A 15,270-nucleotide genomic window follows, 5' to 3' on the forward strand; every position below is an offset into this window, starting at 1 on the left:
AGAATTATTTATTTATATTTTTTAGGGGAACTTTATCTTTTGCTTTTTTAATTTAGGGTTTAGATTTTTCATATAAAACATTGTACTCTTTATTTTTAAATTATTTTTTTAATTCATTAAATCAAGACGACTATTTTTTCTTCTTTCGCCGCCTATTTCAAGGAGGACCTTCTCAGAGTGATCCCTTTGACACAAGATAATGTGATGACGGATGCCGAGGTCCAAGAATTCGCTACTAATCTCGAGGAGGACCTTTTCAACAACTAGCTAGATTTCTCATGTTGAAACCAGTCTCACCGACAATGCCACAAGAATTAATTAATAGATGAAGACATGAACATTTTTTCTTATTGTTTGTTCGTTTATTACTATTGGAACTCAAGATGAACATTAATGTATTTTACCTGAGACACATTTATCAATTAATCAAAATAATTAATTACAATTCTTTATTTTTTATCCATGTAGTTAATTTGGAAGTATCTATTGTAAATAAAAATACTAAATAACTGCCGCAGTATGTGTATATAATTTATTATTAGTAGACCTAACTGCATTGATGAACTAAGTATGGTGGTGTAATGTTCTTCCTCTCTACGTATTGGACAATTGCAATATGAAATATGGTCTGACTTTTTCTCCAACATCCTATATTTGTGGGAGCTTAAGAGCATTCATATCAATTTCCTTATCAATATTTCTAAAATTTAAAATAAATCATTAATTTTATTAAATTTAGAGAATCTTTTTTCAATGCATGGTACATCAGTTACTTTATAATTACCATATCTTTATTTATTTATTATTATTTCTCTCTCCTCTATATATTTTTATTATTATTTAATGTTTGAGGTAGCGTTTTCATTCCCTAAATTTAGTGAGTTTCTGTTCATAGAATCTAAATTTAGGAAATTAATAGGGTATCTGATATAAAGAATTTTTTAAGTAAAATATAAAATTTAAAGTAAAATGTATATTTAGAGTATCTGACATGAATGCCCTTAGGATTACTCTTTAGATAACAATTATTTTTTCTCTTTTATGTTCTGAACTCAAATTCACCTTTAAATAACTCTAATTGTTTATTTGCTAGTTGCTACTTACCACTTGTATGTTCTCTTCTCAAATATTACTTTTTTTCTATAATCTATCATGGGATCTTGATGGAGGGTTAAAACCACATTGAATAGCCATAGCGGCCCACGTGATTTAGTAGTCATTTTAATTATCCTTTAGATGCTGATTCTTTTTTCCCTTCATATAGTAAACTCAGATGAACTTTTAAGTAATCCTAACCACGTAATATTTATTAATAGAATCTCATATTAAAACTAAAAATGAGTTGATTAAGTCGAGCAAGGTGTTCGAATTGCTAAATGAATTAGAATGAACCCATTGAATCTAACAACTCAATTGAGTTGATTTTACATCCCTCCATTGCAAATATTAAATTATAAAATCTTGATAGATTATCAAATTTTAATTGATAAATTTAGAGGTGAACGAATTTAGATAAGTTAGACAATACAAGCATATATTATTTAAAATATATATATATATATATATATATATATATATATATATATATATATATATATATATATATATAAATTGCTTAAAATTTTAGTTATTTTATATTATTTTGTATATTTTTATATTTATTAACTCAAATGATAAACATGATAAGGATTCAACACAATTACAACTATTAGACAAGTCCCAAATGTGTCCATTAATTAATTACTTTGGTCGCGATTGCAAAATCCCTCTTCAATGGCTATTTGCTTCTCTCCCTCTTCTTCCTCCTCCTCCTCCTCCTCTCTCTCGACGGCGATCCGATCCGCTGTCACAACTCTCGGCTTCTTCATGGATGCCATCCGCCACCGTTCGACACGCCGGCCTTCCTTCCGCGGCCACAGCACGATCTCTGATCCAGTCAGCGCCGTCCCCGTCGCCGTCGGCGGCAAAGAGACCGATCACTCCTCGGATTTCATCTCCAGGTTATCCCAGATCTTGAAGTTTTTCCCCGCCCAGAGTCGCTCCTCTTTCCCAGAACCCGGCGCCCGGCCTCTCGAATCCGATCCCTTCCACTACAACCTCCTCATGAAAGCCTTCAGCTGCGCCGGCAACCTGCACGAGGTCCTCAGGCTTTTCCGGGACATGAAGGAAGCCAAATGTGATCCTGACATATTCTGCTACACCACCGTATTGGACGCGCTCCTAGCCGCGAACCGATCGGAGGATGCCGAGAAGGTGTTCGATGAAATGATCAAGTCAGGTGTCAAGCTGGATGCTGGACCTCTAACAGTTCTGGTGAAGTACTATTCTTTTTACCTCAAAAGGTTTGATTCGGCACGCCAGATCATTGAATGGATGGTGCAGAGCGGCTGCGATCCTGATGTGGTCACCTACTCGACGCTGATCGCGGGGTTGTGCAGGGCTGGGATGGTCGAGGAGGCATGGAATGTAATGGATCAAATGCTCCTAGGGAACTGTGCGCCAAATGCACATTCCTACACTCCTTTCCTTCAGGCATACTGCTCACAGGGGAAGGTCGAGGCAGCCATGAGGTTGATGGAAGCAATGAGGAGTCTCGGTTGCCCGCCAGATGCTGTGGCTTACAATATATTGATTAATGGGCTGTGCAAGCATGGCTACTTCGACCAGGTTGCACATATCTTAGAGAGCGATGTATCGTATGGTTGGGAACCAGATGCAGTCACATACAACACATACATCAGTGGGCTTTGTAAAGCGGGCATGGCGGATGCTGCTTTTAAACAATTGGAGATTATGCTTGAGAAGAAGTTATGTCCTACTGTAGTCACACTGAACATTGTGCTTGATAACATTTGTCGTGAGTCTTCAGTTTGGGAAGGTAACCACCTCTTGGAGAGGAGCTTGGAGTTGGGAATATATATTGATGTAGTCAGCTACAATACGATAATGAGCAGGCTTTGTGAGATTGGAAAATTCTCTTGGGTCTTGAAGCTCTTCACTGATATGTTGAAGAAGGGTATACGCCCAGACACAGAAACTTTCAATATTGTTATACATTGCCTCTGTAAAGCAGGAAAATACATGACTGCAAAATATATCTTTGTGAGCAATGGGTTTGTCGCTGATATTGTTACATGTAACATTCTGATTCACGAGTTCTATAGAGCAGGACCTCTTGGAGAGGAGCTTGGAGTTGGGAATATATATTGATGTAGTCAGCTACAATACGATAATGAGCAGGCTTTGTGAGATTGGAAAATTCTCTTGGGTCTTGAAGCTCTTCACTGATATGTTGAAGAAGGGTATACGCCCAGACACAGAAACTTTCAATATTGTTATACATTGCCTCTGTAAAGCAGGAAAATACATGACTGCAAAATATATCTTTGTGAGCAATGGGTTTGTCGCTGATATTGTTACATGTAACATTCTGATTCACGAGTTCTATAGAGCAGGAAAAATTGATGAACTTCAGAATCTTTTCGCTGTGATGAATATGGTAAACATTAAACCAGACAAAATTACCAATAGTACCATTGTTGATGGCCTTTGTAGGAATCGGAAATTTGTGGAGGCCATTAATTTTGTGAGATCTGTTGAAGGTGTGTACCCATCAGAGGCAATTGCACATTTGTCCTATTGGCTGGTCAGGAGTAGAAAGATTGGTCAACTGCTAGGTCTATATGAAGAAATGTTAGCCCACAATTTGGATTTTGATGCCCAAATTTTCAATCATTTGATCAAGGCATTTTGCATGATTGGTTCTTGTCAAAGTGGAGAAATACACAAAGTATGTATTGTTCTAGACAAAATGCTTCGAATAGAAAAACATATACAAAAACGTGGCAGGTACTTTTTCTTATTTTGAATCTCTTCTTGTGAATGCTTGTTTCTTTCTGTACAAATCGATGGATGATCAAAGTATTTAGGAAGCACATTTTTTGTTAATAGGCATAACGTTTTACTTATAATATATTGAACTATTTATTTAAGGCGCCATGACTGCAATGTTTAAAGCAAATACATATTCTTCTCCCCATCTCTTGACTGTTCTTAATCTAGATGAACACCCACTATTTTTTTTTTCTCTCCAAAGCCAAGCACTTTGTGGGTCAAAAATTTCTTTTGATAAAATACCTATTGAGAACAATGGTTGTGCTTGTCCAAACAATGATTGTAATGTCTCTGTAATGACATGTAAATAACTGAAAGCAAGGAGCATTTGCTTGGTTTGTTTTCCTGACATGCACCTAACTCATTTTTTTTGCCTCCAAATCAATCAGGTTTTAGATATTTTATGCATTATTAATTGTTACAATTTGCATATCTACTTCTCACTGTGTAGAAAGTTAAATTATTCATGCAACAGTTCATTTAATTGAGGGGTACAAGTACCCTTATATCCTATTTCTTTTTGGCAGCTAGATATCTTTGTCTTTAGCTAATTTGTTTGATCAAATAATATATATCTGAAGTTTAGCTTATTTTCTTCAGCCAGCCATTTTGTTTGTTCTGAACTATTCATATTGGGAAATAATATATAAGAGAGTTTGTGTTATTAGGATATATCATATGTGCTTGCATTTAAATATCTTACAATCATTTGGATTCTCCAAATTTCTTGGTTATCTCTGCTGAATATTTTTATGCTCGAGTTATTTCCTATACCAAAAATTGCCATCTTCTAAATCCTTCTTTATTTACAATAGAATCAAACCGTTAGCCTGAATTCCCATTCCAATGACGAACAAAGTTACTCCAGCCAACAGAATCTGCAACTCGGAGCTATTGAAGACTTCTAAGGCTATGCTACCAGCTTTGTGTTGTTGAAATCCACTGCCCTGTGCTTCAACCACCTCTCTTCTCCTGAATCCTACAGATGCTGCCGAGATCACTGCTATCACCATTAGTGTTGTCAGATCGATTGTGCTACTGTCTCTCTTCTTGCTCGTGGAGTCGTGGTACCATCAGCAGTTTTCTCCTCCTCTGTCTTCTTGAAGAGGATGGTGGCTTTGAGGTTGAGGTTGGCGTTTCAGGAACATTTGCTGGTGGGAGAAAGGGTATGGGGTTCCAGTAGCCATCATTGTGTTTTGAAGTAGCCTTTCTTTTGAGCCCTCCAATTCCCTCTCTTGTGTCTGGCAGCAGCTTTTTGAAGTCTTTCTACGTTGGGCATTGTGGAGTTTGTAGAGATGAGGACTATGGAGGACTTCTCAAATGTTGCTGCACCAGGTCGCCGGTACCACCAGTTTGATATTGTCTGATCCCTCAAATGACAAATACTTGGATGTTCTTTGTAAATCTAATCCTAAATTGCAAACAGAAAAGATCTATTCGTTCAATCTTTAGAGATTCGACGGAATGGTTAATAGCAATTGATGGTTGGCTATGGTTTTTAAAATTATGAAAGATACCTTGGAATCTTTTGTGGATGGCCTTTCTGGATCTCTTGGTATCTGCACTGGAATTTGGTCACCTGAGCAAATATATTGGATATTCTTGTGTCAACGTTATTCTTGCTGGTATCCTCACATTTCCCCTAGGCTGCTTCGACATCAGGAATTCCAAAGCTGCAAGGTTTGATCTCTCAACAATCCTGTGCACAACAGTCAAACATATCTTTACAATGTAGCATTTCATTCTCTTACTCTGACTTTACCTTATCAGTAAATTCAAGTCCCTTTTCCCTCAAAAATATTGAGTTTTAGATCCTTTCAGAATTTATGTGATATCAAACTGTTATGATATGAAATTGACACGGCGGATTTGGATGGTATCTAGGATCATCTTCAGGATCTGCCTACTTTGCCACCGCTTAGGTTTGGTCATACACGGACTCATTTTAAGCACCGAACACGCTCGATTTCATCTACGAAGAAGACGGTGTACTCGTGGTTCTCAGACACAAAGCAACTCTAGTAGAATGCCTTCTCAATATAGCCTTGGAACTCTGAGATCATCAGGAAATGCTCCAAAACCTCATATAATTAGAGTTTTTGATATGCATGATAGGTATTTTTCTTTAATCGTATAGCAAATGATGGCTGCAAAATAAAGATTTAACCGTTCATTGTTATAACTAATCAACTCAATTTATTTATTTATCCTAAATAACTTTTTCCTTTGCTTTGAAAGAAATGGCTAAGAAAAACTAGAATTGACACCTTGTCATAGGTGTATCGAGCAACAGGGGCATACAGGATCGAGTAGACATTGTTGAGGCGGAGGATCGTTTCATGTCCTGCCGTGCCGGTGATGTCCAGGTGACACTGCTTCTCAACCGACAAGCATTCCACCCCGAGAAACCCATAGATGTCCAACTTGCTAGCCCAATAAACTGATAGATACCATTCAATGCCTTCTTAATCTCAGTCATTCAAAGAAATTGTTCCAATGAATATGTTCGTTTGCTAATAAATCAAAAATGAAAGATATTTTATGGCTATTGGAATTGATGGAAATTAAATTATGATGCAAATTGCAGTGTTAATTATGAACTTTGTTAACTAAATGATCCCTTGTAGATCTCTTCACTCATTGATTGCCCTAAACCCTATCTCGGCATCACTAACTTGAAAAATGTCATTATAATCTAAATTGCTGAAGGATCATTACTGAACAATCTAAGTTGCTTATCGATCCCCCTTATCGCCGATATAATTTCCTTGATCTGCTTGTGGGATCGATCTCCAGCAACAAATTCATATGCAACACCATCAACTTCAACCATGCTGCAACCAGGCACCTTCATTGCCTGCCTCACCTCCATTGCCCTCCTCGCCTTTGCTACATCCTCCCACTGATCGGCCGACGCATACATGTTCGACATCAACACATGAACGCCTCCATGATCAAGGCGCAATTTCTTTAGATCCTCGATCGTTTCCCTCCCCAGTTCTGTCACACCATGCATTCCACAGGCATTTAGCAATGCACCCAAAACATACGAGTCAGGCTCCATGGGCATCTCGCTCACCACCTTCTTTGCTTCTTCAACAAGCCCTGCTCGACCCAAAAGATCTACTAAACAGCCGTAATGCTCGACTCCGGGCTTGATATGGTAGACTCCAGCCATGCTCTCAAATATCATCCTCCCTTGATCGACAAAGCCGATTCGTGCACAAGCACTAAGGGCGCAGATGAAAGTGACTTCATTTGGCCTCACTCTTTCCTCTTCCATTCTACTAAACAATCCCAATGCCTCTTTGATGCATCCATTGTTCGATAAGCCAGAGATCATCGCTGTGTATGCAAACACATCCCTCTCGTGCATTAACTCGAACACTTCCACAGCACTCTCGATGCACCCACATTTAGCATACATATCAATCAGCGCGGTTCCTAGTATTCGATTCAACTCCATTGCGTTCCTCCTCGCAGAGGCATGAATCCACATCCCCTGATCCAGTGCCCCGAGAGAGCCACACGCTGACAGAGCTCCGACAATGGCTGCTTGATTTGGCTGAATTCCACAAACTTGCATCTCATTGAAGACATCCAATGCTTCCTTGAATCTCCCAAATTGAGCATACATGCCGATCAAAGTACTCCAAGACACCACATTTCTCTCAGGCATTCGATTGAACAGCTCGCGGGCATCCGCCATCTGCCCCTGTTTCGCATAGCCAGTGAGCATGGCAGTCCAGGAGACTACATCTCTGTCGGGACTTCCGTCGAACAATTTGCGAGCGGAGCGGAGGCACCCACAAGAAGAGTACATGTGGAGCAGCCCGTTCTGGACGAAGTCATACGCCTCCCAACCGAGCTCGACGATCAGGGCGTGGAATTTCCGGCCGTCAGATAAGGAGTCTCGATCGATGCAGGCACGGAGGAGAAAGGAGAAGGTGTAGTTGTTGGGCAGGAAGCCGGCGGCGAGCATGTCGCGGTAGAGCGGCAGGGCGTCGCCGGCCTGGCCCCGCTCGACGTGGGCGCGGATCATCGTGTTCCACAGGAAGGCGGACCGGCAGGGGAGGCGGCGAAACAGCAGGGTAGCGTGGCGCAGGTCGCCGCGGGGGGAGACGGCGCAGAAGGCGACGAGTTTGCCGGCGGCGTAGGGGTCGGAAATGAAGCCGGACACGAGGAGGTGGGCGTGGATTTGGTGGGCCCCGCGTAGGGAGAGATGGGGGTGGCGGAGAAGGCAGAGGGTTCGCCGGTCGGACTTGAGGTATTTGCTAAACGACGGCGGCATTTCTCGGCAGCCGTCGGACTGTCAATGCCACGATCGTTGACAAGACAAAATATCATGAAAAATAATGAAAATTAACTTTTTTTTTTACCCTTCCAAATACATTCACATCAACCTTTTCATCTTAAATCCTTGCGCTGAAGAACAGGACTAAACTACATTGTAAATTTAAGAAAACAATCTAAAAAACCTCCTTCATTTTCTTCTATCAAAAATCAACATCAGAAACAATTTTTTTTTTTTACTTTTTTTTTTTCCCTATTTGTCATTGGCAATCACCGCGCAACTTTCCACGGGAAACCACCTTTCATGACGCGAGACCCGCAAATATCTAACCAAACTGCTTCAAAAGTCAACCAGAATCCACAGAGATTTGCTGATTGACCCGCTACGTTAGATTCGCCAAAAATCCAACAATCGATAAGACTGCCAAATGACCTTCCGCCTCATCCAACAGAGAATTCCTCAGAAACAACAAAAGTGAGAAATTTCTGAACAATTTAACTCGAATAACAACTGCACAAGTTCACAGAAGAGACATAGAGGCTTCAAGGAACACAACGCTTTCTTTTCCTCTTTATCCTCCACTCTGTTCTCTCCACACTCCAAAATGAACACCAAAACAAACAAATAATCACACAAAAAAGTCAGAAAATTAAGTTCTCTCCTTCCTCAGGAACTCGATTCCTATCTCATTCTACTGCACAACCGAGACACGTCTGAAGGCCTCACAGGCTTCAGCAGGAAATCCTCTGCTCCTTCCTCCAAACACCTGCATCAAATTAACAATCAAATCTAAGTCGAGATTCAATTGAACGAACAACTTTATTTCCCAATTTACCTGTTGATTCTGCTAGGAACGTTCTCAGATGACATTATGACCACAGGGATTTGCCTTAGCTCAGAGGACTCCTGATCCAAAATTGATATTAGTATTCTTTCTTGGTGGATGAAGATGAAGATTGTGTGTCTCACCTTAACAATCTTGAGAAGCTCAAATCCAGTCATCTCCGGCATCCAGTAATCTGTGATGATCATGTTGACATTCGGCTCCTGCCATCGCGAACAGAATCCTCAATTAAGCTCACAGAAACAGCTTAAAAATAGCAAGATTTACAAGTGAACGGCCGGGACTCACCAGCCCCAACAGCTCCAGCGCCTTCTTCCCGCTGTCTACAGCCGTCACTGCAGCAAAACAACAAACACATGAAGAACAAGACCTCTCATTTCATCAAACACACAAGAACAACGAGACTTCCTCCGGTACCCTTGTACTTGGAGCTGCGGAGGAGCTTGGCGATCATGGCGCGGTCGACGGAGCTGTCGTCGACGGCCAGCACATGGATCTGGCGCTCCCCGTCTCCTCCCCTCGACGACGCCATTGCCGCTGTCGTAGAAGACCACACCGCAACGCCTCTTTATATACAGAGAGAAACAAAAGTGGCAGAAGACGTGCCAAAGCCAAAGGGGAAGAAGCAGAGCGCAGAGAAATTCAAGGCGAACTCAATGCGATACGATCTCGGCAGGATCCTGTCTGTCTTACTTATAGGATCGGACTGGGGTAGAAAGTCCACGCCTTTGACTGGTTGATCTCATCAGCCAGCGGCAACGAGGCGAATCAGATCACGGCGGTGGCGTCATGGCCGAATCTATTGGGATATCGTACGCATGATGTTGCGGCAGAGGGAGGAGGGAGGGGATTGGCGCAGTGGAACCGAGGGAGATGGGAGAGAGATACGGGGACGTGCATGGAGATTTCACAGTTTAATCATTGGCTTTCGCGCCTGCTTGTGCTTCTTCTGCTGGAGGTGATGGTGGTGACGGTGTGGCGGGGGGAATGGATAGAATATTGAGGAAGAAGAGAGGTAGCGTATCGATGGAGATCTTTTGCCGGAAGGGGAGGAGAGGGAGAGAGGAAAGATTCGGGGAGGAAAAAAGTAGATCCGGCCGCATTTACGGCGGCGGCAGAGATCTTTGGGGGAGGAACAGCATCCACCTTCCTCTTTTAGAACTGTATTTTTATTTTAAAATAATTTTTTTAAATAACAATAAAAATTTAAATTTTAAAAAATTAGATATTTTTAAAATTGTTTTTAATATACATAAACAACAAAAATATTATATTTAAAATATCTCTTTATTTTCAGTCGGTCTAACTATAAGAATTAGAATCGATGATTGGATAACTAAGAATCAAATTTTGAATTTTGCTTTTGAGTATGCACTCCAATAGATAAATTAAAAGGAAAAATCATCTTTGATTATTTTTAAATGATAGATAGTGTTTTAGTGTATGAATAAAAATGCCCTTTCGTGTATTTAAAATGCTTAAATTTATTTTTTTTAAAAACACTTGAATAATTTTTATAATTGTTTTTGATAAAATTGTATTTTTTTAAATTTGTTTTTGAGTCAAAACTGTTACAATTAATTTTGATTAAATTATAAATTATATGATAAAATAAAATATGCATGCTATATAATTTATCGAGTCAACTAGTATTATGGTGATTCACATACTTGTTTGCTCACATTGCATTCCACTAAACCAATTTATAAGCACCTACAGATTAAATAACAATATAGCGTTTTGACTAGTTGATGTAGGTGGACAATAATTTGATGGGTTGACTTAATGTGGTGAACATTAAGAAATGTAAATTTGACATTTTTCACATCCGCGTTTTAATGGAATAACCAAGACAAATATTTGTAAATCATAAAGAATTTAATTTCTCTTATTTTTATCTAAAATTTGTTCAGAGTCAACTAACTGGGGTTGGTCAAAGGACAAGAACAGCATGATAAAACATTCTCTTTGATTTCATTCATGTTTATTTTTATTTTTTATTAAAAAAAAAGAAAAGTCAACTGAATGTGTTCTTCAAAATCGTGCTTGCGTCCTAATCTAATAGTTAAACTAAAAGATTACCAAAAAATAATATCAACTAAGATCTTCACTGCACCTGGCCACTCTGACTTTTAGGTCAACCATTGTTTATATGGGAATCTTAGACAGCTTGTAATTGAATGGAATGTCAACTAAATTGCAACGTGATAATTCATATATACCAAGAAGAAAATTAGATTCCAGTTGAATATCATTTTTACTTATTTATTCTGAATTTTAATAAAGGAGGGACATTTAAACTGACCAGGTTCCTGAAGTCAACGTTGATAAAATAAATAAGTAATTTATTTATTCCAATCATCATCATCTGCCTAATATTGACTTAGGACTCGTCGGCGCCGCCGTGGTCGGGGGATAATAACACCGCCGCCGCCGCCATGCCATGTATGTTCGCCGGCGAGCTCATGGGCCACCAAGCGGCCGTCGGCGCGAGGATGTCGATGGCATCATCGCTCTACGTCACCCGAGCCACAACTGCCTATAATATACTCATCTTTAGGTACCCATTCCTATACCCGGTTATTGGATCCAGTTGGCAGGGAACGCTGCTGACCTGAGCAGGTACCCCGAAGCGTAAATGAAGAGCGTGTCGGAAGAATCTGACTTCACTGTGACGAGTGAGAATTGACGTCAACCACAGCTACCCGAAATGGCACATGTGCGTAAGTTTCTGACACGTCAGCCACTCAGCTACTGGAGCCGATGGATCTCAGTAACGACGAGAGACACGGGCGCTGAAGCGATCATAAAAAGGCATCGTCCGGTCTAAAGTCGCGACTTAAGTCGTTTAACTAAGGACCACGTCTGTCCGCACGCCGCCCAGCCACCGCGCCGTCCACGTGGCGCTGCCGGCTTTGTGCCCCCTGCGTCTTGCTCTACGTGTCACTCTCCACCCCGCGCCCACTCGAGCGGCGGCGGTGGAGGAGGAAGACACGGAAGCAGTTTAGTGAAGCTCGCTCGGTCTGTGGTTGAGCTTTGATGGCGGCCGAATAAATTTGACGGAAAGGACTCCTCTTCGCTAGGAAGTAATTAAGCGGTACGAGTCAATGGCGGTCTAAAGCTGAGTCGTGTTAACCGCCTTTGTTTGCCTTTTCGGCCAGATGGAGGAGCTTCAGGGCAAATTAAAGAGGGCAAGAAAACTGTTCTTCCATTTGTAGGATTACGTTTACGTAGAAGCGAGATAAATCGTAGGTCAGTTTATAGTCGCCAAGAGGATAAAGAAAATTGTATATATGACCGTCGGAAGTTGATCTTACGGGCATCCCGTGGAAACTATGACTGTACTTTCAAGAAACTGAGTTAAAGTGTGGTTGAACTTATCAAGCAAGCCGGTGGGCAGTAAGATCACATAATTAATTGCTCATCGTCCTTATGGAACCTGGACGGAGGCGAGACTGTCCGCGGGGCTATGTTACAATGATAAGAGTGTTCAGTGGACTTCTAGATATTAACAGTTTGATTTTCAGTTAAAACGTATTTAGAAAGATTTCTTTTAAAACTTGTAATTAAAGTATGTTGAATTTTTGAATTGCTCATTGTAAGTGCTTTTTGATTTATATTGGTGGTCGATATAAAACTTATGTGAAATTGAATATGCCACGTAGATTCGACATTATCAAATCTGATTAATTTTTTTTTTTCTAGATGGAGGGGAGATTCCTTTAGTTCCCATCTGGGGCGTAGCCACCTTAAGCAACAGGGTGTGATCGGCCCCTCTCACATGATGTATATATATATCTTTGTCATTTTTAGTTGTCGATTCATCATCATTCATTGTCGAAAATAGAAATTGATCACTTATTTGGAAAGCTCATGACCTAAGCTATCTATGGGTACTACTTGAGGAAATATAACTATTTAAAATATTAAACATTGAATTTTAAAATTAAAATATATAATAATAAACGGATGGACTAATATATAAAATATGAAGTAAGGATGTTAAATTAAAATTGAATTGGGTTTAAACTAAATCCAATTGATGGATACGGAAATAAGGATTATGTTGGTTTAAATTGGGATTGATTTGAAGTTGAGTTATAACCAAACTAAATTTATGTTTAAATGCATGAGTTCGATCGATTTAAAAGGAATTAGGATATTTTTGACAAAACCTTTCTTTTTTTTTTCTCCCTCTCCTCCCAACGCACATTGCAACCCCTTCGTCCATTCCTCAATTTTATTTTTTTTCTTTCTCTTCTTCCCTATTTGCTTCTTCTCCTCTTCTCCAATGTAAATAAACCTACAATTTTTTCCACTCCTCTTCTAAAGCACAAGAACTCTCTTTTCTTCTCCTTTTCTTCTCCAATAAGCAAGAAATGCAGCACCAATTGTCGCCCTCTTCCAACAACAAGATTGTGTAGCCCTCAGCCCCCATATCTTTTTCCTCTTCTTGCATTTTTTAGGATTTTGTTGGCACCACAAGAATAGTCATGTTTTGTCTTACCTTACTCTCTTTGTGTCGTTGTCGAGCTCATTAAAACTAGTTGAAATTGCTAACGATGAAGGTAAAGTTATCTTTTTTGCTTCTCTCTCTATCTTATATTTTTTATTTTTCTCAAAAGTAATGGTCTTCTAAGAGGAGTAAGTTATTCCCTTCTTCTTTTATGAATTTTTTAAAATTGTTTCTCCTGATAAAAAATCCTAGCTACGCCACTTGTTCCCATGGATTGTTACATCGTTGTAGGTCTGGAAGCGTCAAGATGTGTCCATGTTAAGGGATATACTTCCCATGATTTTAGGAATTCCGGATCAGGTTTACAATTATCTCTAAATCCTCAGTGATCCTATCTAATTCCGTAAATTAAATATCTATATTTAATTGTATTTATCATGATCCCACATATTAAGGATCTTTTCTTATCATTATTTCTCTTTAAACAGTGTATCAACAATAGTGGTTTTACTACAAGAATTAATACTATATATATCCTTCTATCTATTTGTTCTTCTTCTTCTTGGTATCAGAGCCATAAGGAAAATTCCAACGATTCTATGACTGGAAATCTACAACTAATGACATCGTTTACTATCCAAATATCGATAAAACTAAACCAGAGGAACTACAACCTCTAGAAATCCCAGGTACTACCTGTGTTAAAAGGTCATTGCTTATTTCAATTCGTTTTTGGAGAGTATGTAACCCCAGTCGAGACGATAGTAACTCGAAATGAAGTCAGTGTAGAGGAGCTCAAAACCAATCCCAAATATGTAATCTAGGAGCAGCAAGACCAACATCTTCTAGATTGGCTTCTATCAACATTGTCAAAGGAAGTCTTTGGTCAAGTCATTGGCCCCCCTTGCACCACCTCAAGGCCCTTATTGATATCGTTGAAGAAAATGGTAGCCTCACAATCTAATGCATGCCACATGCATCTTTGGCTTCAACTACATACAGTGAAAAAGGGCGGGCTATTCATGACCAAATATTTACAAAAGGTAAAATCCATCTCGAATGATCTCATTGGACTAGACATTGGCTTCTAGAGGTCGATTTGGTGCTTTACATCCTTGGCGGACTCAGATCTGAGTATGAATCTATGGTAGTTACTATAATAGCCAAAAGTGAAGGAGTAAGTATAGAAGAGTTAACCGACATGCTATTTACTCATGAGCAACATCTGAAGCGTCTATATGCCATCGAACCATCTCCCATGACATATTTTGTTGGGGTTGCAAGGTTGCAAACATAATTTCATATTGAAAATACATGGAAAAAATCATTTGTTTATAAGAAAAAGATATTTTCATTAGCATGATGCCTTTTGGGTAGAGCCCAAGAGCAAAATCATGAGGGCTTAGGTCCAAAATGGACAATATCATACTATTATGGAGATATCTAAATTCTTTTCGATCCTTCAATTGGTATCAAAGCGAGATCACTCTTCCCCTGGACTAACCACCGAAAGAAGCATGAGCTAGAACTATGATCCAAGATCGAATCATGTGGGTGAAACCTTGAACGAAGTAGGGGAGGCACTGAGCAGGTCAAGAGTAACCTGATACTTGAAGGGAGACCCTTGGCCTTACTATAAGGGACCCTCTGTTGGACGCCCCCTTCTTCAAACCCTTCAAGGGCTCCCAACTCTTACGGGTCACCCGACTAGTATCAAGCCCAATATCCAAAGAGCTTAAGCCTAGCTCCTTTTATATCTGCACATGGATTCTCGACCCATAA

The 15,270-nt window shown here is 39.8% G+C and overlaps 3 protein-coding genes across 3 annotated transcripts; 1 reads left to right on the forward strand and 2 right to left on the reverse strand.

The window, feature by feature from the left end:
- The first annotated feature begins 1,712 nt into the window (after window positions 1-1,712).
- LOC121982444 (pentatricopeptide repeat-containing protein At1g09900-like) lies at window positions 1,713-6,487 on the forward strand. The gene is made up of 4 exons (XM_042535504.1): window positions 1,713-2,982; window positions 3,251-3,849; window positions 4,710-5,574; window positions 5,779-6,487. The coding sequence occupies exons 1-3, from the start codon at window positions 1,774-1,776 to the stop codon at window positions 4,726-4,728; spliced, it is 1,827 nt and encodes a 608-aa protein (XP_042391438.1). The 5' UTR covers window positions 1,713-1,773; the 3' UTR covers window positions 4,729-5,574; window positions 5,779-6,487.
- LOC121982446 (pentatricopeptide repeat-containing protein At5g66520-like) lies at window positions 6,484-8,319 on the reverse strand. Its single transcript, XM_042535505.1, has one exon. The coding sequence runs from the start codon at window positions 8,183-8,185 to the stop codon at window positions 6,590-6,592; it is 1,596 nt and encodes a 531-aa protein (XP_042391439.1). The 5' UTR covers window positions 8,186-8,319; the 3' UTR covers window positions 6,484-6,589.
- Window positions 8,320-8,728: 409 nt separating this feature from the next.
- On the reverse strand, window positions 8,729-10,160 carry LOC121982447 (two-component response regulator ORR6-like). Its single transcript, XM_042535506.1, has 5 exons — window positions 9,450-10,160; window positions 9,321-9,367; window positions 9,158-9,235; window positions 9,024-9,094; window positions 8,729-8,954 (listed from the first exon to the last, which is right to left on the reverse strand). The coding sequence occupies exons 1-5, from the start codon at window positions 9,562-9,564 to the stop codon at window positions 8,870-8,872; spliced, it is 396 nt and encodes a 131-aa protein (XP_042391440.1). The 5' UTR covers window positions 9,565-10,160; the 3' UTR covers window positions 8,729-8,869.
- Between the last annotated feature and the right edge of the window lie 5,110 nt (window positions 10,161-15,270).

The sequence above is a fragment of the Zingiber officinale genome, chromosome 5A, assembly GCF_018446385.1.
Source record: "Zingiber officinale cultivar Zhangliang chromosome 5A, Zo_v1.1, whole genome shotgun sequence".
NCBI classification, from domain to species: domain Eukaryota; kingdom Viridiplantae; phylum Streptophyta; class Magnoliopsida; order Zingiberales; family Zingiberaceae; genus Zingiber; species Zingiber officinale.